The sequence below is a fragment of the Oryx dammah genome, unplaced genomic scaffold (assembly GCF_014754425.2).
Source record: "Oryx dammah isolate SB20612 unplaced genomic scaffold, SCBI_Odam_1.1 HiC_scaffold_22, whole genome shotgun sequence".
Lineage (NCBI taxonomy): Eukaryota > Metazoa > Chordata > Mammalia > Artiodactyla > Bovidae > Oryx > Oryx dammah.
In genome coordinates this window covers 37,298,069-37,325,723 of record NW_024070206.1, presented here as the reverse complement: position 1 = coordinate 37,325,723, position 27,655 = coordinate 37,298,069, and the positions used below count along the sequence as shown (strand labels likewise).

The following is a 27,655-nucleotide window of genomic DNA, read 5'->3' as shown; positions in this document are numbered from 1 at the left end:
TCTTCATACACTGATTAGGAATCAAACCTGCAGCTCCTGCCTTGGAAGCCTGGAGTCTTAATCCCTAGACCTGTAGGAAAGTCCCTAGATTTCATTTTAGATTTTTTTGTATTTCAAGAATCTTCTGTGAAATGAAGAGCTGAGCCTCTTAGAGTTTCCTTCTGTTTGTGCAGCCCCTTCCTTACTGACCTAGAAGAATCACGTGGCTTCCAAGGGTTCAACTTGATACCTAGAGCCACTCAGGCAATTGACTTGTCACCACCAGAGCTAGGAGACTTGGACTTGTTTATTCCAGTCAGTCTTTCTTTTATCATGATTGATCAAAGTTTTTTATTTTTATTTTTATTCTTTTAGTGTGGAAAATTTCTTTCAGCTTCCCAGCTGGTATGTATGGGTAATATGACATATTTGGGAGAAATGCTATAAGTTCATTCATATATGAGCTGTAAGATTTCAAGTTTTCTTGTGCAGAAAACCATTTAAATTTCATTCCCCACCCCCATTCTTCAGGGACTGTTGCAATAGTACACATTCATATGACAATATAACTTCCAATCCTACACTTTCTTATATCTATTTTGTATGAGTCAGAATGGTGGAAAGTCAGAATATTTCTGGAGGTCATGGGGTGAGCATGGCTGGCAACAATTTAACTCTGCTTGGAGGTACAGACAATCCCTGACTTACGCTGGTTCGACTTACAATTTTTCAACCTTACAGTGATACAAAAGCAATATGCATTCACGAGAAACCTTACTTCAAATTTTGAATTTTCATCTTTTTCTAGACTAGTGCTATTTGGTAGGATACTCTCTGGTGACGCTGGGCAAAGGTAGTGAGCTGCAGCTCCCAGTCAACCAGGTGTGCATGAGGGTAAACAACCCACAAACTTAGAACCATGCTGGTTCCAAATGACTGTTCTGGTTTTTCCTTTCCGCACAGCATTCAGTACATTACATGAGAATCAATGCCTTATTATAACATAGGCTTTATGTTAAATGATTTTGCCCAACTGTTGACTGATGAAAGTGTTCCAAACACGGTTAAGGTAGACCAACCTAAACTGTGATATGAGGTAGGTTGAGTGTATTAAATGTATTAACTTATGGTATTTTCAATTTAAGGTGGATTTATTAGGACATAGCCCCACTGTAAGTGGAGGAAGTTCCGTAATTGTGAACACATAAATATATCCTTCTACCTCAATCCTCACTAAATTCCTGGATCACCTTCTCTTTCACCATCTCTCAAAAGTAAGTATTCATGGTCCCTCCAACACCATCTGACATGAGCAAAAGCCAACATGAGCAAAAGCCAAACAACTGACTACAGTTAATTTTAAATTTATTTATTTTTTTAATTGAAGGATAATTGCTTTGGTTAGTGTTGGTTTCTGCCAAACATCAACAATAATTGCAATTAAAATGTCTCATTTTTGAAAATGTTACACATTTCAAGCACCCCTCCCAGAGACTTGGAAAGGGCCTGTGTAAGTGAGGTCCCTTCCAGCTGTAGCCTTCTCTGATTACTCAATTGGGGAAGATGCTTCATAGCTAAGTTGAGGGGCCCATCACTCTAGCTTATTTCAAGAAATTTACCCAGTTCAGCATTATGAACTGAGAGCCCACTTCCCATGATTCAATCAGGAAGTTAAGGAAATAGAGATTCAGAATTTGAGGTTTAGAGCTTAAAAGGAAGTTAACAATTGCATATTGCCCTCCCAACTCCATAGATAATGAAACTAAAATCCAAGAGAAGTTAATAGGGAGTAGATTTATTTCTTGTGAATTATTTGAGATTCACCAGACTGATATTGTTTTCTGTGTACAAGACATTCTCCCACCAAATTCTCACAATGAGATTTAATATTAATAGATATTAAATTTATAGGATATTTATGGGATAGATGAATCTCATTTACCTAGGCAAAAACTGAAATCTCAGAGAAATTAAGTTTCTTGACTTTTAAACAATTAGTAAATTGTGTCATTGAAATTTTAACCTAAGCAATTTCCTTCCGGAATTCACTTGACTGGCATGCTATATCATCTCCAGCTACCTATTGGGTTGGCCAAAAAGTTTGTTTGGATTTCCTGCACGATGTTATGAAAAACCCAAATGAACTTTTTGGTCAACTCAATATGATATCCTCCTACAATCCTCCTTAAAGACAATTTAAGTAACAATACTTTGGCATTGTTTTTTTATCAGTTCACAAGTTGCTTTCAGATGTGTTAGCTTTCTTGATCATTACATTCCCCCTGTGTGCACGCTCACATGCTCAGTTGTGTCTGACTCTGTGACCCAATGGACTGCAGCCCATCAAGCTCCTCTGTTTATGAGATTTTTCAAGCAAGAATACTGAAGTGGGTTGCCATCTCCTCCAGGGGATCTTCCCGACCCAGGGATCAAACCCAGGCCTCTCTTGCCTCTCCTGCATTGGCAGGTGGATTCTTTACCACTGAGCCACCTGGGAAGCCCCTACATTGCCCCTAAAAAAGAAATATTGCAGGAATTATTTTTCTCCTGTTTTACAAATGAGAAAGCCAAGGCTTAGAGATACTAGGATATTTATATTATCAATGCTGGAAGTGATCCTCAAATCCATTCCTTTCTATCCAAATCCTACACTCCTTCCTTTTACTTCCTCTGCGCATTAAAGTATTAGGTGAATTGTAGATACAACCATCCCTGATATAGGAACTCCATCATTAGCAGGATCATTGCCCTCTAGAAGCCAGATAGGGCTGGATTGGGATGGTTTTCCTTATAGCCTCTTCTCAATAGACCTGTGGTTGTGGTCTCCCTTCAGGTTACCGAATCCTGACATGTCTCCTATTGAAAAAATATTGAAAAGATACTGGACTTTCAAAAGTCCAACTGAAAAAAGATACTGGACTTCAATTGCAAAGTATTCATTTGCTGTATGTTACCCTAAAAATGTTTGAATTTTGACACTATTAATAGTAAATCTGAACATTGTTACTAAAGGTGGTAGTTTCTTCCCCCAGTAGAGCCCTTGTTTACATCCTCTAGGAGCTCAGTGTAGCCTCTGTTCTCACCTACCCCAAAGGAGGGACACTATTTGGCTTGCTCTTGCTTCTCCTCCTGTTTCTCCCATGTAAACTATTTTAGTTAAAATTAAATTGGCTGGTAGTGGCTTGAAGTGGATTAGTCATCAGTGTAAACTCATGTTTAGCAGATGGTTATACATAGAAAAATGTATAGATGTGTACACACAGCTTGCTGTGTCAGCTGAGGACGTCTAGGTGAAAAACCCTGTATCAACTAGCAATCTAATGTTCAGATCTTTGCTCCTAACACCATTCTTCAAAAAGGGAAGCAGCATTTCTGGGGGAAATGGTTGATTCTAGCATTAAGGAAAGAAATAAACAAGATGAGCATGCAGTATTCTGCCATGCCAGGAAGGAACGGAGGTAATGATGGGAGTATGTCAAGGAATACAGAAGCCAACTGAAAGACTTCCCAATGGTCAAAACTGGAACAGTTTGAGCAGCAAAATAAAGTAGTATCGGATTATAACCCGAAGTACAAAATAAATATCCATGAGGCCATAATGATGTAAATAAGTAATTAAGTAAATAGATAGAGGAGAATACACAAATCTCCCTTGCAGACAAAACTCAAATCATCTGTGTGACTTGAGATTTGTCTCCACTCTAAAGAACCTGAAGCATAACTCTTCACTCCTTAAGTGTGACTGTGAATAAAAGCATATCCAGGAAGTGCAGTATGGAAAGAGGAGTAAATAATAAAGAGTATCTTTAGAAGAAGGCAATGGCACCCCACTCCAGTACTCTTGCCTGAAAAATCCCATAGACGGAGGAGCCTGGTAGGCTGCAATCCATGGGGTCGCTAAGAGAAGGACACGACTGAACAACTTCACTTTCACTTTTCACTTTCATGCATTGGAGAAGGAAATGACAACCCACTCCACTGTTCTTGCCTGGAGACTCCCGGGGACAGGGGAGCCTGGTGGACTGCTGCCTATGGGGTCGCACAGAGTCGGACACGACTGAAGTGATTTAGTAGCTTAGGGGGCAGAAACCTGGTAAATACCACCTCAGCAAAGTGATGGAGTTTAACATCAACTAGATGTCCTGTGAGTAACTGGGGCTTTACCTCTGTGGTCCTCCTTCCCCAAACCCACAACCCCAGTATTATCACAGGAAGAATATCAGATAGCTCCCACTTAAGAAACATTCTACAAATTATTTGATGAGTATTCTGAAAAATTTTCAAGGTCATCAAAAACAAGGAACGTGTGAGAAACAATCAGCCAAAAAGAACCTAAGGAAATATGACAGCTAAATGTAATGTGGTATCCTACACGGGATCCTGGAACAGACAAAGGACATTAGGTAAAACTAAGGAAATTTGAACTAACCATGGACTTTGTTCACATAAAACATGATAAAACTAGACAAAATATTCTTGCAGGTGGGATTTAAGTCCCCGAAAAAAATTTAAATTAGTTCTATTGTTGAGCTCAATAAGATGTAAAGGCAAAATGAAAAGATTGTAATTCAGATTTGCTGCTGTTACTTACTCATCAAGTCGTGTCCAACTCTTTTGCAACCCCATGGACTGTAACCCACCAGGTTCCTCTGTCCATGAGATTTCCCAAGCAAGAATACTGGGGTAGGTTGCCATTTCCTTGTCTGTGGGATCTTCCCCACCCAAGGATCCAAATCACATCTCCTACACTGCAGGCAAATTCTTTACCACTGAGCCACCAGTGAATCCCAATTCAGATTTATTGGGCTGTATTAGCAATGGCTGCAGGTTTTTATCAGATTCTGAGAAAACTATCCTTTAGTTAGCCAGCTTCTTTAACAAATAAAATGAAATACCCAGCAGAATTCTTTATTTGTCACCTAAGCCAACAGACTCCCTAAGTTTATCCAAACTGTCAGACAGTTCTTCAACAACACAACAATATTAATTCATGGACTTTGAACAGTTTTACTGAAATACTATGAAATGTTTTATTATAAAACAAACATAATATAATTAGAAATAGGGTTGGGTATACTAGGGTGGGATGGAGGAATCAGGAGTGTGTAGAGAAAAGGGTTAGACAAAGCAATAGAGAAATACTATACTGAAAATGGAAAACGGGAAATTTACACTGATATCAAAGAAGCTGAGAGCAGAATAAATATTTCAAGATATAAACAGCTCATCTCTAAGGAAAACCTGGACTCAGTCAAGATAGTATGTCCTTGAAATGATACACTAATAATTAATGATTAGGCATAAAGGTATTTGATTAATAAAGTTAGGTCATTTTTCTCTATTAACTACAAAAAATTTCAGTGGGATGGTAAATATTCCAACACAGCAATACATACCTGTGTTTTTAAGAATTAATAAGAGAAAGAAAATAAAATATTGCCACAAGTAAAAGAAAAACGAGGGTGGAAAAGGTGATTAGAATAACTTGCAAATTTGCATGATAACTCTTTATGATAAAGATGCATTGTTTTGCTTATAAAGAAAGTGTTCCATGCTTTTCCTTAATGAACATTCAGAATACAACATTTCTACAGAAAAATAAATACTTGTTCATAAACTCCAACTCTTTGAAAACTTTTGCTGCATAAAAAAGAATTTATTTGTGAATGTACCTAATACGATTTCTGTTGATACACTCAAAATACATTCAATTTTTGACTTGTTGTTTTCATCTGACTACTTCCACAAAGATGATTGAGTAAATGCCTCTGGTCCCAGGCCTTTGGGTAATTTTGAAGGGGTGAAGAATTTTTTTTTCTCCTATTATCTAAATCTTCATCTTATTCCACAAGTCACTAGGAACATTCCCTATTGTTCTTTGGGGACCATTCATTCTAGTTATTTCCCCTCACTACAAACCTACACAGTAATTAAATGCAGGAAGTGCTATCCTCCCCCCAATATGAGAAAACTAAGACCTAGAGAAAAAAAGTGATTTGTCCAGAGTCACAGGTAATATCAAACATAGAACCTGAAGTGCAATAACATCCTCTCTCATCTCAGTCACTGGCATAAAAACCTATCCCCAAAAATCTACTTTTCAGAATCAGGAATATATTCTGCCACCAATCATTAAATAGTGGAGGACAAAAGAACTTGGCATGCAGCTGTCCATGGGGTCACAAAGAGATGGACACACCTTAGTGACTGAACAACTAGTGAATAGCCTTAGTTTTTTAGAATCGCGATTACTCAAAACATGTATATGAAATGACAAACGTCCCCAAAGATAAAAGAATGATGACTTTGAAAACTACAGGTAAACAAACTGTTACATAAAATATCTAAAAAGAAAAGTCAAAAATAGTAGTTCTTTCGTTAAAGCTTCTTGAATAGCATCATGGATCATTGCAATCATTGCCTTAGAAAAGTCAATCTTTTTCTACTCCTTCCACCATCCAGTATTTTGTGGAACACTAGACATAATATGCAGAAGAGAAAACGTAAAAAGGAAAAATTAAAATAAAGGAATAAAAGAAAAGAAAAAAGTCTCTAGCTACATATGCTTATTTTTTATTTAACAAACATTCCCATGACACTATGTGTCTAAGCGAGCATTTTCACAAATATTTACAAAAAGTTAAGCATCATAAAACCCTAGGTTTGTGCTACATAGATTATCCCCATTTTCAAGATAAGAAAACTGGGCAGAGGGAGGTTATTTGCCCAAAGTGGCACACATAGAAAGAGACAGAGCTAGGGTTCAAAAGCAGGTGATTTGCTTCCAGAATCTAGGCTGAGGAAAATGGTGTTTTCCTGCCTATGTCTGCTGTACTGTGCTGTGCTTAGTCACTCAGTTATGTCCAACTCTTTTCAACCCTATGGACTGTAGCCCAACAGACTCCTTTGTCCATGGGGATTCTCCAGGCCAGAATACTGGAATGGGTAACCTTTCCCTTCTCCAGGGGATCTTCCCAACCCAGGGGTCAAACCCAGGTCTCCCACACTGCAGGCAGATTCTTCACCATCCGAACAACCAAGGAAGCCCAAGAATACTGGAGTGGGTAGCCTACCTCTTCTCCAGGGAATCTTCCTGACCCAGAAGTCAAACCAGGGTCTGCTGCATTGCAGGTAGATTTCTTTACTAGCTGAGATACCAGGGCAGCCCCTACCTATGTTTAGTTAGATATTTTCATGCAAGTAACAACTCTCTTCAAATATTTAGAGCAATTTGTTGAGTGATGGTTGCCACAAGTGAAGGATTTGAGAGAAGCAGTCTCTAAGGTCACATCAAGTGCTTATCTATGTGCTGAGAAAATTGTTTATTTCGCAATATTATAAAGATTTTATTAATATTTAGACAACAGATCAGTATAATCAAGAGATTTAGAGGCACCACTTCAGTTAAATAGTCAACACAGTCTTTGATTATGAAATACCTCCTTGTTCTTTCTTCTGTTACCCTGATAAATTTGAAAATTTACCTTTCATAGTCCATCAATATATTTATTGAATATCTACTACAGGCAAGATATAGAGCCATGCACCATGGGAGATTTTGTCAGGCATTAGGCTATTTCTACCCTAGAAACTTATAATCTAGCTGAGATCATAAAATATGTTTTCTTAAATTAGCCACTAAGAACACAAAGAAGTAAATAATAAATGTCAAAAGAATATTACAGATAACAGGTATCATAAGTAAGTTAGGAGTCTGCTCCTTTCTGCTCCAGTAGTTCATCACACGTACCCTTATTAGAGCAATTATCACATTGTAATTATTCACTTGCTGTGAGTAATTTACCTGCCTGTCTCCTCCATTAGATCATCAGCCCCTTGAGGGCAAGGATTCAGTTTTATTCATCATTGTATCTTCAATGTTTACCACCTTGTCTGGTGTATAATAAATACTTAACATATGGATGAATGAATGAATAAATATAGGTCACAAGAGGCAGGCACTTCTTTTGTGGCCGGGGGTTGCACAGAGTCAGATACGACCAAGTGACTAACACACCGCACAGGTTGGTTCATCTCTGGAGTCAGATTGGGGGGTCTGAATTGCAGCACTACCTTTGAAATGTTCTGTGAGCCTGAAAACTTCACTTGATTTCTCTGCAATTCATTTTTTCATTGGTAAAATTGTGGTAATAGAAACTTTCTTTATCAGCTAATTTTGCTATGAAGTATATCACCCCCAAAACTAATGGCTTGAACAGCAGTTATTCATTTAGCTCAGCGTTGTGTGGGTCAGTAATTTGGGTTATGTTAGTTCTTCCGTCTCGGCTGAGTTCAGCCACACAGCTGAGCTGGGTCATCAGGTCAGCTGGGAATGGCTCCATCCACGTGGTATCTCATCAGCCATGGGCTAACCTGGGCTTTTGCACATGGCAGCTGTCAGGGTTCAGAGAGGGAGAGTTGAAATATATACAAGGTTTCTAAATGGTACAGATGAACCTATTTGCCGGGCAAGAATAGAGATGCAGATGCAGAGAAAGGACTTGTTGATGTTGGGGAAAATGGAAAAGTGGGACGAACTGGGAAAGTAGCCTTGACACATACCTACTACCATGAGTAAAATAGATGGCTAGTGGAAAGTGGCCGTAACACAGGGAACTCAGCTAGGTGCTCCGTGATGACCTAGAAGGGTGGTATGGGGGGTGGTGAGAGGGAGACTCAAGAAGGATGCAATACATCTACACATACAGCTGATTCACTTTGCTGTACAGCAGAAACTAACACAGCACTGTAAAGCAATTATTCTCCAATTATATATATATACATACAAGGCCTCTCGAGGCTCAGATTTGGAGCTGGCATGAAGTCATTCCTGGCAGATTCTATTGGTTGAAGCAAGTCACAGGTCCAGCTCATATTCAAACGGTGGGGAAACAGACTCCACTCTTGATGGGAAGATCAGCCAAGCCACATTATTATGGGGTGTTTATACAGGGAAGGATGGAGATTGGGGCCAATCTCATAATCTACCATACTGTCCCAGGATTAGCAAGAGAATTAAGAAAATAAAAATCTAAAGGATTCAGACTAGACCAGGGTCCACTACATGAGTAATCAGCTCAATGTGTGTCTTTGTGCTTGGCCACTAAGTTGCGTCCGACTCTTTGCACCCCTTTGGATTCTAGCCTGCCAGGCTCCTCCGTCCATGGGATTTCCCAGGCAAGAATATGGGAGTGGGTTGCCATTTCCTTCTCCAGGGGATCTTCTTGCCTCAGGGATCAAACCTGCATCTCCTGCATTGCAGGCAGATTCTTTACCACTGAGCCACCAGGGAAGCCCCTAATAAGCTCAGTAAGTATTAGCTATTATTATGCTGCTTGAGGTTGCCAAGAAAGGTTCTGCCTCAGACAGAAATCTGAGTTTAATTTTGAGAACTAGGCAGAATTTCTGTATGTAGAGAACCAAGGGCTTCCCAGGTGGACATGGGCTCAGTCCCTGGGTCAGGAAGATCCCCTAGAGAAGGAAATGGCCACCTACTCCAGTACTCTTGCCTGCAGAATCCCATGGACAGAGGAGCCTGGCGGGCTTCAGTCCATAGGGTTGCAAAGAGTCGGACACGACTGAAGCAACTTAGCATGCAAGGTCTCTTTTAAGGACACAACCTAAGTATGGGCACTGTGGTTGAAAGCAGGTCATGTTCAGAAAACAGCTAATAGCAGACTTCCCAGCAGTGCTAGAACTAGATTCTGGATCTCAGGATGCTGGCCAAGGAGCTGGGTTTGACCATGGGGCCATAGTAAACCATCGGCTTTTGATTAAGTGCTCGTCAATAGCACTATATTTTGTTTTTTATTGTTATTTCAGTTTTTATTTTTCAATAAGCTTCTTGATGCTGATGGTTTTGTGACATCTCTGGCCACATCTACTGGAGATTTAAAACAAAATATTAGAAACCTACGAGTTTTGTCTGGGTTTTGCCACTCCTTGACTTCGGGGAATCAAGAGGTCCTTCCCTCCTCAGTTTTATTATAAAATGGAATAGTATCTCTACTTGTCTTCCCCTGGGGGCAGTCTGAAAGGTCAGGTCACAGGAAGTAGTAGTTATTAACTGAAAGATACACCAGAGAGGCCAGATTTTGGTGTTTAAATAATTGGAAGACGACTCATACATCTTAAGCGAAAAAGTCAAGGAGAGAAAGTTTCAATGTGGATATCCCTTCCTGTTAGGCAGCAAAACACTTCTTGATCTGCTCTGAAGAGAAACTTGAGCTCACCCAGTGAGGTGAAATGGCCCTGAGCAACAGGAACCACAGAGTCACCTGGGTCCCTGCTACCGTAAAGGCTGACCAGCCTGCTCAGAGCTGGTGGTAGCTCTCGTTAGACTGCTCAGTGCCAGCAGTCTCAGCATCCTTCCACTGTACATAGTTTAAATGCAGATTCACTGATGAATAAATTTGATAATTCTGTTGAAGTACTGAAGACTGCTTGAATTAGATGACTACATGATCATATTTAATTTTTTTTGTAAGACAATTCTGGCTCCTCTTAAGCCATGTGGAATCCATCCCGCTGAGTGCTCTTGACTAGTCACGTCCTTCCTGCCATTTTAAAAACAATAGTGGCAGAGATGCAAGCTGCTGGTAGTGCTCAGCAGGACAGATCAAACACACAGATGCAATTTCTGTACGTTGAACAGTGAAGTAGGATAAAATTCAAATACTTACAATCGCTTAGTAGCTAGCATCTGATTGCTGCAAATTGAATCTCTCATAACGGGATTTATTGTAAATAGTGTCATATCATTTGTGAGTTCTGCAATAATTTCAGTAAAAGCCAGGGCAAGATATTGGATGTGTGTACTGTACACGATAGAAACACTAGTTTACATACAGATTGTGAACGGATTTTATTATTATCAATATTCTTTGTTTTTAATTGCTTACAAAAGAGCCATAATTGTAATTTTTCTCTGAATTTAAAACATTCTCAAATAGTGTAACTTCAAAATCCAGAAGAAAGCAGCCTAACCATTTCAACAGCTGTTTAAGAACTGCAATCCCTAACTACCGCCTTTCCCTTCTACCCAAGTTGTTAAATAAGCATTGAAATTATAGGTAGTTAAAATTTTTGAAATGTTACTATTCTATTGTTTGGAAATGGCAGAAGTCCTAGTAATCATAATTAGTGATCAATATATCCCACCAGTAAATATATATACATATATACAGAAATTCAAAATTAAGATACTGCAAGGTCTAGAAAACATACCTTAATTTCTAATTCCCTTATGATAAAATGGAAAGATGGCAATAATTTAAGTGATCAATACTCTTAATTTGCCTTTGGGTTTAGTTCCAAATATGTCATTGGAAGCTCATAAAAGATCAACATCAAAAGCATACCATTAAAAACTGTACTTTTAGGGTCTGAGAGTTGGGTGACACTTCACACACTTGATAACTTTAACTGCTAATGAAACAGAACCCCCAAAAGGCACTATATTACAGTTACACAGTTTTCCTATTCAAGATCTACTAAATAAGAGAAATTAAAAAAAAAATAGTAAGGCCAGAAGATTTGGATAATCTGTTCTTTCCTTTCCCTGCTCTAATAAAAAAAATCCTTTTCTATTATCTTATCATGTATTTGGGCTTTTTTATTATAAATACGACTATGAGAACACAGCATCTCAGCAAGATTGAATAAAGTAGTCTTGCTCTCAATAACCTAGGCTATTGATAAAGAAAGACCCTTGTGAGGGATAAGCGCTTGGGCTGGATCCTGCCCAGTCTATTTAAGAGTAAATATCCCATGTGCATTTTAATGTTGATCATTGTAAGTGGGAAACTCTTGATTTCTGAACCAAAGAATTTTCAGGTTTTCCCCTCCCTTATGCAGGTATCTTTCATCTTTTACCAATCAAAGGGGAAGGTTAAAAGGCAGGATTTCAGTGGTACCCTGATGTGTCTTTTAATATGTTTACTAAGCAGAGCACATATCAGTTAGAATGAATCATGTTCATATATTTAATAGCCAGCAAAACTCAATTTAACTGAGATCCAGCTTTCTTCCATGTTCATTTTCTTCAAGGGCATACCTACCTTCCTTTTCCTGCTTCTTTTTTTTCCCCTTTCTTTCTTGGACACCTCCAGCCCCCATTGACAACCAAAATGCAGGGCTATAAATGTAAGGGCGCAATACATCATGAGATAAGTCTAAGAGAACACGTCCTCTACCAAAAAGCACATGAATCTCTGGTACAGCTAAAATTCCAGAGTCATGCTGGGGTTCATTTTGCATGCTAAGCAGGGTCAAAAATGTGAGCTCTCTGTGATCGACCTTATATATCAGATGAGCTCCAAAGTTTAAAGGTTACATTTGTGAAATTGCAGCTGGCTCTCCTAGCACTTGATTCTAGCTCCTGCAAATCAAAGACTCCTAATTGAAAGGCAAATCTGACAATAGGATAATTTTCCAATTAAAAAAATTAAGTGACTTTTGAACCCTTCCTGCTGAAGAGCTGACAGAGAAGTTCTGAGATGGTTGTATAACCCGACAAAATGATGGAGAAAATATGTTTTCCACCAAGATCATAAAGCTTCAATAATGCAGGGAAGCAAATGTAAAGCGAAGAGCTGTCCTCTATCCTGTCTACTTTCCCCCACCCCCGCTGTACACTCAGCCACTCAGTTCTTAGGCAAGGACTCCTGACTTCCAAGTCAGACCCAAACCCCAAACACCAAGATACTATAAAGTGGCATCTTGGCAGACTTTGAGATCAGACGGTTTCTGCATTTCCCAGTGTAGGGGGGTTAGGAGGGGGCAGAGTGAAAGGGAAAAGCAGGAATGTAGAGAAATCTGGAAACATCTACAGACACAAAAAGTTTGCATATTGCACAGAGCGCTTGAAGATCATAAATCTATGCATGAGAAAGATGTAGTGGAAATTTTGGGGGGGATTAGAGTTTATTTTTGTCATCTCTGTGAGACAGCTACTCATTCATCCAGATCACAGCTAAGAAAAAAGCTGGTCACAGAAATTAGCAGTTTCAGCTCAGCAGCGAAGTCGCCAGCCTGTGAAGGCAGAGAGAAATTGACTAATTAGCAATGCGCACTAAAACTTGACGGTTCTTTATAGAGAGAGAGAAGAGAGAGGGAGAGAGAGGGAGCCGGAGGGAGGGGGGCTCGCTTTTTCCCCTTCTTTCTTCCAAAGATGTTTGAAATCGCAGTCATTTACGCTCGACAATTTTTACAATAGCCTTGAGCCATAATTTTGCGAGTCTCTCCAGCATCCATCCTCCTGTATGGTCTCTCTCTACTGGCCAAGCACGACCGTTTCTCTCCCCAACCGTGGATTTCCTATTACTCTCGTTACGACTCACTGAGCCCCAGGCCCAAGGATAATGATGTGTTGTTTCTTGGTAGCATAATTTGTCACACGTACATTTTTTCTTCTTCTTCTCTTGCAGAAAGCTCTGCTCCCTCTCTCACTCTCCCTCTCTCTCCCTCTCTCTCTCCCTCTCTCTTTCTCTCTTTTCTCCCTCTCCTACATTTTCTTGCTGTTGCTAATTCATGGTGATCAAATGATGTACGACAAAATAAATTGTAAAGAGTGACTGCCTGGAGTTGGGAACCAGAAGGTGTTTCCCACCCCCCTCCCAAGGAGAGAGCAAACCTTTAAAAAGGAAGGACAATTGATTTTTGGGGGGGAGCTTAAGTGAGCCTTGACTTTGCAGCTGGTTGAAAGCAGGTAAGTTTCTGGCCTTGTGTCTGCCTTGTGTGTATTTTGTTCTGTCTTTTGGGTTGTTGGAGAGGGGGAGGGCCGGGGAGGGAGTCTTTCAGAGGGGTGGGGGGGGATGGCTGTGTGGCAAACGCTCGTAAAGAATAAAACTCCAATTGCAAGAAATAAGCAGATGAGGGGGAAAGGCAAAGGAGGAGAGCAAGAAGGAAGGGGAACAGGAAAAGATGTGGCGGTGGGGGTGGGGGGAGGAAACAACGAAGCGGGGAGAGCGAGAGGGAGGTATGACCGGGTCCACTTCAAGGGAGAGACTCTGGGAGGTGTTTCGGAGAGCCTGCGCTTTGGCGGGGGCGGGGGGGGCGCACCGTTGGTGGGGGGCGGGTGCTTCTGGGGGAGGGAGCTCGCGGGAGGTTAGGGTCCACCTGGAACGGGATGATAAAGTGAGTGGAGAGAAGCCCAGTCCGGTGGAAATAGGAAGCCGGCGATCCAGGACTGGCGCCAGGCAGGGCAGAGTGAGCCGCAGTGGAAGGGGCCGGTCCGGCGGGATCCCTCGGAGCCGGGCGGCAGCGGCGGCGGCGGCGGCGGCGGGTCTCCCGGGCGCGCGGGCGGGATGTGGGCAGAGAGGGGCCCTTTCTGCTCAGCCCTAGAAGGTGCAATTAGAGGTTAAGGACCCGGTGTATCGACTTCGCCTCGCCTCCCCCACCTCCTGCCCTCCTCCGCCGAGATGCGGGCGGCTCAGACTTTTTACAGAAGTAGTTCCAAGGCCGGGTTGTGGGGGGCGGGGAGTGGGGGTGCTCGAGTTGGGGGCCGCCGGGGGCTGCACCCAGGGACTCAGAAGGAAGCGGCGGCTTCGGGCGGCGATGCTGGGTGGGAGGCAGAGACCCCGCCCCGCCCCCCACCATCGGACAGCCCCCACCCCTCCCCCAACACCTGCCCGTACACTTGAACTTCTCATAGTTCCAGGAGTTAAAGCCACTGCGCCTCGTGCCCTGGAGGGAGAACCGTCCACGCGAATCCCACCAGGCCTGCGGGCTCTGGCTCTTAATCCATCCCAGTGGTCCCGCTTCCTCCCTCCTCATCTTCCTCGGGGCCGCCCAGCCGGAGAAGGGAGACACACGCCCGAACTTGCGCGCTTAAAAATGCGAGGGAGGTGGGGGGATCTCGGGGGTTGGGGGCTGGAGGGATTCTCCTGCCAGGTTTAAAGGCGTCTCTGAAAAATTAGCAAAACTGAGTGGTGACGGGGAAAGCCAACAGTTTGCGAAAGCAGAGAAGCAGGCAGGGCCGGGGTGAGGGAAATGAGCTAGAATTGATAAGGACAGCTCCCGCCTCTGCCGAGTCCACTGAGCTGGTCCTCACCGCGCTCCGCTGCACTTTCCCGGGAGAAGAAAGGGCTTTATCTGCTCCTGCAGACGATTAGCCCGGGAGTTTCTCGGGGCAACGCGGATAATCGAAGGGGTTCCCAGCGTTTGGAGGGCTAAGGATCAACCCCTTTCCCGCACGCTTGTCGGGCCCCCTTGCCCACCCACCCACCCCCAAAACTGGACCAACTGCGAAGCGCAAAGCTGCGGGCGCCGAGGTGACCTGGAAGCTCCGTCGACGGTCGCCTCTGCGCTCTTGGGGGGCCCCCCGGGCTCCCCACGCCCCGGCCTCTTCCCGCCCCGGCCCGGCATGGACACGAGCCCACGAGGTGTCTCGGCCTCAGCCGCCACTTTGCCGTCGCTGCAGCCATCGCTGTCGCCGCCGAGAGCCGAGCCCGGGTGGTTTTAGGAAAAGTGAGGGACCAAGTGTGGGGGTCGCGGAGAGAGGAGTAGCGGGGAGCGGAGCGGGCGCCCGGACCTCCAGAGAGGGCCCCGGGGGGCTGGGGGGGGCGCTCACGGATCCAGCACCTTCAGACCTGCCTCCTAGGGTCGGGTCCGTCCGGAGACCTGAGCTGGGCACTGACGGTGGTTCTTCGCCCTCCCCTCCCCTCCATACCCTGCCCCACCCCGACCACACCCCACCCCCTCTCCACCACCCTGCTCACCTCCCTCCCATCCCCCACCCCTGTCTGCCAGGTCGGAGGCGGGTTTAAAGCCAGGTGCGCCGAGGCAGCTCGCCATGTCCAGATCCGGGGACCGGACCTCCACCTTCGACCCCAGCCACAGCGACAACCTGCTGCACGGCCTCAACCTGCTGTGGAGGAAGCAGCTGTTTTGCGACGTGACCCTGACGGCCCAGGGCCAGCAGTTCCACTGCCACAAGGCCGTGCTGGCCTCCTGCTCGCAGTACTTCCGATCGCTCTTCTCCAGTCACCCCCCTCTCGGGGGAGGGGTCGGCGGCCAGGACGGCCTGGGGGCCCCCAAGGACCCACCGCAGCAGCCGCCGCAGCAGCAGCCGCCGCCGCCGCCGCCAGCGCAGGAGGAGCCCGGCACTCCATCCTCCTCCCCCGACGACAAGCTGCTGACCAGTCCCCGGGCCATCAACAACCTGGTGCTCCAGGGCTGCTCGTCCATCGGGCTGCGCCTGGTGCTGGAGTACCTCTACACGGCCAACGTGACCCTCTCCCTGGACACGGTGGAAGAGGTGCTGTCGGTCAGCAAGATTTTGCACATCCCCCAGGTCACCAAGCTCTGTGTGCAGTTCCTCAACGACCAGATCTCGGTGCAGAACTACAAGCAGGTGTGCAAGATCGCCGCGCTGCACGGCCTGGAGGAGACCAAGAAGCTGGCCAACAAGTACCTGGTGGAGGATGTGCTGCTGCTCAACTTCGAGGAGATGCGCGCCCTGCTGGATTCGCTGCCGCCCCCCGTGGAGTCGGAGCTGGCGCTCTTCCAGATGTCCGTGCTCTGGCTGGAGCACGACCGCGAGACCCGCATGCAGTACGCGCCCGACCTCATGAAGCGCCTCCGCTTCGCGCTCATCCCGGCCCCCGAGCTGGTGGAGCGGGTCCAGTCGGTGGATTTCATGCGCACCGACCCGGTCTGCCAGAAGCTGCTGCTGGACGCCATGAACTACCACCTGATGCCCTTCAGGCAGCACTGCAGGCAGAGCCTGGCCAGCAGGTATGAGACAACAAAGGTGGGGGGGGGGGGGGGGGGGGCCCCCGAGAGGCCGGGGGGAGGGGAGAGGGCAGAGGAGGGGGGAGAGGGGTGTGCTGAACAGGAGGTTCCTGCAGGCTGAAAACAACCGAAAACAAACAATTCAGACTGTGGGGGGGAAAGTTGATTTCAGAGTCCCTGAAAGGTCAACGGGAAACTGGCCTCCGTGCATCCCCGGCTGCCAGAAAGGCCATGTTCTCAGTATCCGCAGAGAGGAAAATGGGCTCCTGGGCTGAAATTGACAGGCTAGGTGGGACCAAAGGTCCGGGCCATTGGAACTACAGCTTAAGAAATCTTCCTACCCAGTCCTCCCTCTACCTCTCAAAATAGGCTTGGCTTAAGGAAAAGGATCCTGTGATGAGCAGTACCCCCGCCCACTCCACCCCTTCCCTGCTTCGGGCGAGCAGAAGTGCCAGGGGATAACTCCAGAAGACAAGCTTTTCATTCATTTCTACAACTCAAGTTATTTTTTTGTTTGTTTGGGGTTTGCTCCCGTTGGAGGTTAGAGTTCTAAAAGGCTTTGTCTTTTAGGGTTGCTGTTGGAAATATTGGCATCACCCAGACAAACTTTTCTGTCTTGTAAAAAAAAAAAAAAAAAAAGACCTTATCCTTTTCACTTTTAAAGGAGAGCCAAGCAAGAGATTTCAGTGAGGCAGAGTGAATCCTGCCTAGTAGCTCCCATGTCAAAGGGGAGCACAGTTGAAAACTGAGAAGAGTAGTTAATCTAGCTGCAGTTAGGTCTGTGCGCCTGCTCTGAAGTCACAAAGGAGTTGGAGAATTGTTGCTGTTGTTGCTATTTGGAATGTGTCCCATGTGTGTATTGAAAGTGGGATTTCCTGTCCAAGGGGAGAGAGAAAAACAATGCCTTTTTTAAATGCTGCTGAGATCAAAAAAAAAAAAACTGTAAGAATTGACAATCCTGTTTTATTGGCTCCAATTTTAAAACCCTTTTTAATGAGCCCTCGCAGAGGGTTGCTTTCTCTTTTTAGAAAAGAAACAGTGTCTTCTCAGTTTCTCAGGATAAAACATCACGAGTCCAGATGCCAAGTACCCCAGTCTCATCCACTAAGTGCTGTGTTAGAAAGTACATGGTTTAAGAATCCATCATGGCCTTTTCCCACTCAGAAGGATGTCTGGAAGATGGGGTCCACTTTCTGCACCCTTATGGAATTAAAGGTTTATTTTTTCCATCATGATGTTTCTACCAGACCTGGGTAACTGAAGTTTAGGAAACTGAAAGATATTCTCTACTGTTGTTCAGGGAGCACTGGTGATCATGTGAGGCCCATGGGAGGCATGGGAAATCTTGAACTTAGAAATCTTGTAAGTTGATTTTTCTAATGTTGGTAAGAAATAAATTAATAACCTGTAGTGTCAGAAAATAACACAAGAAAGACAATAACAGAAGCAAGAATCCAAACTCTTGTGCTTGAATAGTGAATACAGAAGTCCAAATGACAACTAGGACTTGAAATGTATTTTTATTTTGTAAGAGTTCCCATTTGTCTAAAGATCAAGTTGGTAAATTTAATGTGATGGGCAAATGTCACCACACCAAGGAACATTGGTGATCAATATTCTGTTATTTTAACTTTTATGACTTTTAAACAACTTACAGGTATACTTAATTTAGTGTATATCTTATGTATTCAGTTATAGTCCTGAACACACATGTATTCATATGTTTTAAAATATACTATCTAGTATAAATTCAGAAACCCAGAAGGAAAATAAAATTAAGATTTAACTTCTCCTAAGCGTAACTGGGGGAAATGAGAATTATACATTTGATCCAATAAATAAGCCTAAAGTCCTCAATGCACTTTTACCTGATAAATACGTCCTAGGTTTCAGTGTTAGAAGAATTGACTTTCAAAATGAAAAATCCATTTCTCACCTTAGTCTGGATTCAGCACGCCAGCTGGGGCCTTCTGGCTGTCGTGGTGGATGGCTGAGATACCAGGCTGCCTGGCTCCGTGACCACACAGTCCAGCTTCACTGGGCCATATCATTTGAAGGATATGTAGTGCCGTCTGACCACTGAATGCTTACAAGTGTCATGGATGCTGCAAGAATCTGATACTTCTGCAACAGGAAGGAGACTATATTTTCCTTAAAAAGCAGATCTGGAAAACAGTTCATGTGAACCTATTGTTGATCTCAATGTAATATAATTTTAGACTTTGTTCCATTATTAGTAACTGTAGCATTTTAATTTGGGGGACTAATTACATTATTCTAGTTTTAATTCACAGAAAGAATGCCAGAATAATCACCAAAAGACCTTAGCTTTAATGTAGACAAAAATGCTGTAAGTTGCAACCAATAGTATGATATCAGCCCATTTATTATAGTGTCAGCATAATATAAAAATGTTCTCTCAGCTTTACATGTAGTTTAACAGAGGGATAAATGTGTTAAACAATTATTTTTGAAATTGCATCAGTTTTATTGAAGGCAATTGGATGGAAGGGCATTGTATTTATTACTTTTTGTCCACCTTTAGTTTCTAAAGTCTTAAGTAGGAAAGAGCTCCTCAAATTCAAAGAAGGAGTTGAAAAATTAAAACTGGCCAATCTATTGGAATAAGTTCAAAATTCAAGCAAATAGAATAACTTCAAAGGAATTTACTTGTTTAAGAGTACATGTTTTCTATAGAATGTAGGAATATTAATATAATAATTATATATTTTTTAAATTTTTTAAATTATTGAGTAATTTGGAATTTTTTAAGACTAAAAAATAAAGCAAACCAAGCATAGAGACTTTATAAATATGCAAATTAATTTAATTTTGTCTTAGTTGTTAGTTTTTCTTATTAAGCCATTTATACTCAGATTCTATTTTATTTTAGCGAACTGAGCACTGAGGATATTAAAAAATAAGAGACTTATTATCTTATATTCAAATATACACTATATAACTAATTTAAGATCACAGGACATGATTGGACAAAAATTAAAATATTTTGAAATCTTATTCATTAGTTATTTTTATTTCGCTTTATTGCAAGAAATGGAACACAGAAGTTTTTGGAAAAGTTTCTAGAATAGCTATTATTAAAGGCTTCTAAAGCACAAAGATTTAATAAAGTGGCATGACTTGCAACATTTAGTGCATTAAAAAGTAAATATCAAAAACTTAGAGTGCAAGTTCAGTGCAAGAAACCCCAAAAAGTTTTTTATTTGTATTTTTTAAGTTGTTATGCATAATTTAGTAATTGGCCCAAGTAAATCAAATTGGACTGGATCTCTTACATTTTCATTGCACCTCCCACAGTGTAACAGTTAAATAAACATTTACTGAAAGTTGAAGGAATGGAAATTATAAAATAAGAAAGCCTCAGTATTACGTTTTCCCAATATGTTCTTTAATCTTGATTCCTATTGCACATAGCAAAAATTCACTGAACCTCCTCCAGGAAAACACCTGTAACAGAAAAGCATTTGTAAAAATAATTATATTTTTGAATATTTAATTATAAGCTGTTGCAATCCCATATATAGTCCTGTATTGAAGTATAGTTTTCAAGAGATTATATTTTATAGAAGAGAAAAGGTTACTTTATCAAGAATTCACTTTCTTCAGTCTTTTTAAAGATTTCACATAAATTGATATAAAAATCTATTTAAACATCAGGAGTACTAATTATCTATTTGCTAAAATGACTTGCAATGATTAAAAAGCCATTAGAATTCCTTAAGGCATAGTTTTGACTCCTGGTTTTGGTGCTTAGAAAGTGTTTGTTTAAATGTAGGATAATATTTTCCATTGGTTCCCTTCCTAAGACCTGAATAAAACCTCAACAAAGCAAACTAATCTTGTATCCATGAATCTTTTAAATCATTGCTTCCCTTTATGTCAATTTGGTACCCTCAGATAAGAACTTGCTAGGTAGTTAGAGTTTCATATCAGAAGTCATTCAGCCATTCAGAATACAATTTGTTTATTATCTCAAACAGGACCATTGATTACAGAATTATGTCACAGGTGTGGGAGACAAATAGTTATATCCTATAATCAAAAGGCAGTTAGAGTAGATAGTGCATTGTACTGGCTCAGAGTACTTACTGACCACAATGGATATGTTCAAATTTCAACTCACCTTTGTCTTTTTCCTCATTTTGAACACATTGGGCTCGCTCATTACCTTAGCTAATTTCTAAGTTATCTCAACTTTCTACCTTAAAAATTAAGTGAAAAATATGTTACAGTAGTTACTTCATACCAGATGATATTCTAAGCATTTTACAAACACAAACTTATTTAATGCTCATAGTAGCCCTAAGGGATGGATACCATCATTTGCCTTATTTTATAAATGGAAAAACTGGTGCACAGGGCAGTTAAGCATTTTGCCCACGGAGGCACAGCTAGTAAGTGGTTAGAGGCAAAGTCTGAGCCAAGCACGGTGGCTCTTGAGCCTGTGTTCTCATCGATGGTGTTTCTACTTATTACTGTGAGCCTCTCTATCCTAGCATATAATCTGCTGATTGGCCTTAGAGTTATATGTAAAGTTAAAACTTCTCTTTTGGAAAGACATTTGTGAGGGTTAAATTTTATTTTATTTTTTAACTTTCTATTTTATGTTGGAGTACAGTTGATTTACAATGTTGTGTTAGTTTCAGATGTATGACAAAGTGATTCAGTTATACGTATACACGTATCTCTTCTTTTTCAAGTTCTTTTTTCAATTAGGTTGTTCCAGAATATTGAGCAGAGTTCCTGTGCTATATAGTAGGGTTAAATTTTAATGTATCTGATTTTAAAAGAAGTTAAGGAGGGGTATTACTCTGGACTAGAGGTCAGCTTTTTTTTTTTTTTTTTCTGTTAAAGATCAAATAGTAATTATACTTGGCTTCAGGGTCATATTAACTCTGTTGCAACTACGTCACTCTTCCTTGATAGCACAGAAATAGCCATGGTAACACAAAAATAATATATAAATGAACAAGCATGGCTGTGTTACAATAAAACATTTGTGAGCATCAACATTTCATGTGATTTTCATCTGTTATGAAATATTATTCTTCTTTTAATTCTTTTCAACCCTTTGAAAATGTAACAACCATTCTAGGGGTGGCATGGGGGACTATATAAAAACAAGAGGCAAGCTGGGTTTGCTCTGTGAGTCATAGTTTGCCAAAACCCATTTTAGGCACTTGGGCTACATCAGTGAACAGAACACACAACACTTTACCCTTATTCTAGTAGAGAGAATCCCACTGGTCTCCTTGCTTCTGTTTGGAAAGAGTTCACATCTAAATAATTCTATCCTGCCAAGTTAAAATTTCAACTTTCCATAGTAAGACTTAAGAATTTAAACAGTGATCCCAGGAAGGTAAATGGTGATTAATTAAAACAGTGAATGAGCTGCTTGTTTTCACAAACATACTGGATATAGACCCCACTAACATAGACTGGTCATTGATATGGTATTTTAATGATTTCTAATAGGAAATTAGAGGAGCCAAGTACATTTAACGCACTGCTTTCTGAGACTGACATGCACATATTGAATAAACTAATCTAGTCATATAAATGAACACGTGAACAATTACTTTTCTAAATGCCAACCTGTATCTCCAACTGCTGTGATCAAAGGGCATTGTTGTCAGGACTTCTGATTTCTAAGTGAATCAGCTGGGTTGTGTATGTCTATAGAACCTCTTTGCCTTCTCCAAGGTGGGTAACCCCTAGCAGAGCATATGTGCTGATATAGATTTGGCTTATGTGTTTATCTCCCAACTAGATCAAGTGCCTAGCCTTGACCCCAAAATATGAGTTCAATATGAATTGCTATTGGTCATAAATATAATTGTCATAGACACTTAGGATTTGTTTCAGTTTCATATGAATTGACAAAGCCAACAGAAGATAAAAGTGGAGATGATTTTAAAGATGCTTACACACACACACCTGCACACAACTGCTGTTTATCAATAATAATGGTACCTATCACTAGTTGAGCATGAGTGTGCTTAATATATTACTTACATTCTTTCTAGTCCTTTCAGTCTTTTAAAACGTTAGACAATTGAGGCTCAGAGAAAATAAGTAAGTTGTCCAATTATCTGAATAATGGTGAGTTGAAGCAGTTGTTATCCTTTGAAGTATAGCCTCTTGTTATGAGTGAATATTGTAAATATGACTTCTAGGAAAAGCAACTTCCAATCGGCACCTCCACATCTTTGTTTTACCACAGCACAGTAGTGATTAAAACTGCCAATTTTCTAACTTATCTTCAAACCACCAAGCGAGAGGAAGAGAGTAGAAAGCTCAGATTCTTTCCTACTAGTCTACATACTCAATTGACTAGTTCTAAGACTAAGGGCTAAATAATGAGTTTGCTGAGATTTAGTGCTATGATTATTGCCTCTAAAAGTAAGGTGAGCTGATATATTTTAAATAAATTGATAAAAGTGATTTCCCTGGGGGTCCAATAGTTAAAAGTTCGCCTTCCAAGGCAGGGGATGCAGGTTTGATCCCTGGTCAGGGTGCTAAGATCCCACATGCCTCATGGCCAAGAAACCAAACCATAAAAAAGCAGAAGCAATATTGTAACAAATTGAATAAAGACTTTAAAATGGTCATCCAAAAAAATATTTAAAAAAAAAAACCAAAGAACTTTACAGTTTAACTATGAAAACTAATTGTGAAAATAAAACAAACCAAAACAAAGCCTTGAAGCCTGAATTGGAACCAAGAGATTTTCCTTCTCTGTGTGCACTGGAGTCCTGGAGAACTATCAGCTTTGTTTCTGTGAAAACACTAGAAAGCCCATATAATAATATTTACAGTTGATAAATACAACAGGTAGAAGCCAGAATTATAAAAATGCCTGTATGTTTCATTAACAGAAAATAACATTATGCTAATTGAGATTTTATTCTGTTTACATTTTGTTTCAAGTAAATTATCCTTCAATAAAAATATAAATTAATTAAAAACAAAACAATCCTTGACAATTTAAAAAAATCATCTTAAGAATTGCTACACCATAGTGTTTGTGCCTTCTTTCCTTCATTTAGAATTCCAGAAAATATATTCAATGCTGTGTTCTTTCCATTAACATCCAAGATAACTCATGATGCGTGGATTACTAATGATGATTTCTCTTTAAAAAAAAAAAACCAAACAAGCATGATTTTGATATGGACAGGAGAGTAAGTTAACCAGGGAAAGGACTTTCAGTTGTAGCATATAGTAAATATGTCTATTTTGCTGTAAATATCAAAAGGGCTTATTTATTCACAAATGTGAATTGACAACCATGTTAGAACTATTTGCAGCATTAGAAGTAAAGGAGAAAGGTACTAGAGAAAACCTACAGTAGTTGGGGAATGAAAATAGCAAATATTTGTGATAGAAAGAAAATAAATCATAGGAAAGTAAAAAAAAAAAGAAAGAAAATAAACCATAAGAAAGTAAAAGAAAAAAAAAACAGCAGTAACAAAAGTACACAGAAATACAGTAAATCAAAGAAAGTATTAAGAAATAAACCATCTAAAAAAGAAACAAAAAGGAAACTAGTAGTAAGGGAGGATAAGCAAGAAAATTCTAAAGTTTGGAGAGTAGACACACTCAATATGTGTGGGACTCATAAGCACAAATTAAGAAGCGTTTAAGTCACTACATAGTGAACATATAATTTACAGAGTTACACTGTTCCACTAAAAGGGAAAATAACCTCATTCTTCGAAAGAAAAAAAAACTCAGCAAGAAGAAAATGGTCAGTCATGGAACCTTCACTCCTATAACTTGATCCAGTTCAATAATTATATATTTGTAATCTAGCTAAAATGTTTATAAATAACTCTTCGTTCTATGCTAGATATTGTAGTAGTTTCGGAAGTGTGGATTTCAAGGTTATGCCAACAGGAGGAGAAGAAAATCTGACTGTGTTCTTCGTGAATCTTAATTCCCAGGATAATTGGTGCTGGCAGCAGCCTTGAGAAACAGGGGCACTTCCACGACCTTGGGTAGCTTTTCTAAACTAGGCCAATGACCATGCCATGCCCATGGTGGAAATTTGGGGTGATGCATCGAGTTGACTGCTCACAAGAACCTCTGTTGTGGAGTAGCCCCCAAACTTGTGTCAAACAGGTATAACACACCAAAGTCTGCTATGCTCTGAGATATAGGGTAAAGAACATGGACACAGTCATGACTTCATGTAGTTAGCATAAAAGAAAAAAGAGTAAATAATGATACAAGTTAATCACACTGATAATACATGCTATCGATTAGAAAAGTGCTATGTTCTGAGAGCTGGTATAACAAGGTGCTGTAACCTTGTCACAGTTGGCAAAGAATTCTTCCTCTACAGAAGAAGTTTAAGATGAACCTATTTCCAGAGTAGGAATAGAGATGCAGATGTAGAGAGTGGATATGTGGATGCAGGGAGGGAACGGGAGGCTAGGATGAATTGGGAGAGTAGCATTAACATATATACTCTACCATGTGTAGAATGGAGAAGGAAATGGCAGCCCACTCCAGTATTCTTGCCTGCGAAATCCCATGGACAGAGGCACCTGGCGGGCTACCATCCACGAGTTCACAAGAGTTGGACACAACTGAGCAACTATACCACTACCACCGCATGTACAAAATAGCTAGCTAGTGGGAAGCTGCTGTATAACCCAGGGAGCTCAGCTCGGTGCTCTGTGATGACCTCGGAGTGAGGGTGGGAGATCAGAAAGGAGAGGATATATGTATACATGTAGCTGATGCACTTCACTGTACAGTTGAAACAACACAGTATTGTAAAGAAATTACATTCCAAAAAAAAAAGAAAGATGAGCTTTGAGAATTGAGATGTCCAGGGTAATGGGTCTGGGGGAAGGCAGGATCTGGAAGCTGGGAGTTAAAAGCTGAGAGAATACTAGGCAGCAAAGAGTTTGGTACCTTCCAGGAGCTGGAAAAATGAGTGAGTGGCTAGAGACTATGGAAGAAGTGTTGTCGAGATTATAGAGGAAGTTGTCAGCCCTGCTAAGGATTAACCACTATGTGGATGAGTCCCATATGAAAAAATCAGCAGGCTTTTATGCTTGAACTGACTAAATGAACAGCACTATACTGGAAACACTGCCACCTTTGAATTCATAAACCTAAGCGTGTACCTTGGCTGCACTTTAGCTGAGTAAAATGGGTTAAGAATTATATAGTTCAACTTCCCAGGGTTTTGGTAAGGATCAGCTGAGAACATGGGGGAAAAAAACAAACTTATGAACAGAAAGTGCTATTTGTAATTGATTTTTAATTTTAAAAGATACACTAAGCAGATTTACTTGAATACATTTTTGCCCATCAAGAACACTCTTGAACAGATTTGTGATTTCACTGATAGCACAGAAGTAGACTTGTAAGAGCCTAAGAGTGAAGTTGGAGAGATCCAAAGGTGAACACAAGGGCATCAGAAAAAAATTGGGAAATCAGAATTTCTGATTGCTCCCAGCAATTTATGTTTAATTCCTCAAAGGGAAAATGATAGCCTTTTTAGATATTACAAGAGTCTTCCTTTCACAGAGGAGAGGCCCTCTTCTTTTTAATCTTATGTATTCGATGTAAAGCTTCGTTTTCTGCGGCTTGCAGGGCCTCTGGTGTCCCTGACTGGCTCTCTTCTCCCAGGGCGCCTGCCAGCGGGCTGGTGGGTCGCACCTGCGCAGGGACCTGGGCTTCCTCTGAGCTCAGCTGGGCCACCGTATGGAGACTGGCTCACTGGAGGCTGCAGGGAAGTGAACTGAAGAATTACAGTCGGTTTCACTTCCCTGCCTTATGTGCCTTCAAGTGCCTCTGAAGACAGGCGAGCCCAGTGAAATGGAGAGGAGAAGGAAGAGAGAAAGACCCAGGTTAGAGAAGAAAAGAGTCCTTGAAAATGTAGGGGCATTGTTGAAAAATGCAGATGGTTGGATGCGTGTGGATGTCTTGTGTGTGTAGACCCCTGACACAGTGTGCACCTTGGGCTGCCAACTTGAAATTTTCTGTACAGTGGCTCCTGAGAGGTGTTTTTGTTTGTTTGTTTGTTTGTTTTTAATCATCTAAAGGTCTTGTGTGTAGGTTTGGGCCAGGGACAAAGATTTGGAGTCTGGCACTGAGTGAAGAATTATTGGGTTGGGAGTGTGCCTTTTTCACCAAAAAGAAAGTAGTCATATTTGTAACTCCTGCTTAGAACAAAACTGTGAATACTGACTGGCCCTGATTTTTCACACCCCTCAGAACCAGCATCCCTGGAACATCCTGAGTAAATGGAAAGGATTAGGAGAGGGAATGGAAAATGTTTGAGTCAGAGAGGGAAACTTAGAAGAAAGAACTTTAATGCTTTAAGATGTACACCAGGACCTCAGCACTTTCTACCCTGTATGCATGAACAGAGGGTCATTGATACTGTGAGGGAGTTCAGCCAGTATTGGTGCCTTATAGAGGCAGAAGTGTGCGGCTCCTTGCAGGGACCAGTTTGGTGGATTGGTTACTATGACAACAGTATCGCTATTGTCAGTGGCAATTCCTATAAACTCCCTGTCTTAAGGTTTTCACAAGGGTTCACTCCAAAATGACATCCGTAGACATGGACTACAGAGTAAAGCTAGGAGATATATGTATGGAGAGAAAGAGAATATGACATAATAGGAGATACAGATAAAAATGTTATGCTATAGTGCAAATATCTTAAACAGTTCTATTGCATAGTAATTAAGACCTAAAAGTCAGACAGATTCAGGTTAAATCCCACCTTGACCACATATAAGCTGGCTCTCCTTGGGCAGTTTACTAAACTTGTTTTCAGATGGCTTATCTATGAAATGTCGATAATGATACCCACCTCCTCAGGGCAATCCTGAATGTTGGGTGAAAACATCTACTGTACTTGACATGGTGCCTGACAGTAAATGCACAATCGTTG

At 41.4% G+C, this 27,655-nt stretch overlaps 1 protein-coding gene and 1 long non-coding RNA gene across 2 annotated transcripts in view; one reads left to right on the top strand and one right to left on the bottom strand.

Moving 5' to 3' along the window:
• Positions 1 to 10,824: 10,824 nt before the first annotated feature.
• LOC120881185 lies at positions 10,825 to 14,397 on the bottom strand. Its single transcript, XR_005725240.1, has 2 exons — positions 14,098 to 14,397; positions 10,825 to 13,011 (listed from the first exon to the last, which is right to left on the bottom strand). It is a non-coding gene; the product is annotated as an uncharacterized LOC120881185 (long non-coding RNA).
• Positions 14,398 to 15,718: 1,321 nt separating this feature from the next.
• Positions 15,719 to 27,655, top strand: part of KLHL14 (kelch like family member 14) — a 111,900-nt gene continuing 99,963 nt past the window's right edge. Inside the window, exon 1 of the mRNA XM_040264810.1 lies at positions 15,719 to 16,716. Coding sequence (XP_040120744.1) covers positions 15,773 to 16,716 — 944 coding nt within the window. The 5' untranslated portion in view covers positions 15,719 to 15,772. The remainder of the gene's footprint in view (positions 16,717 to 27,655) is intronic.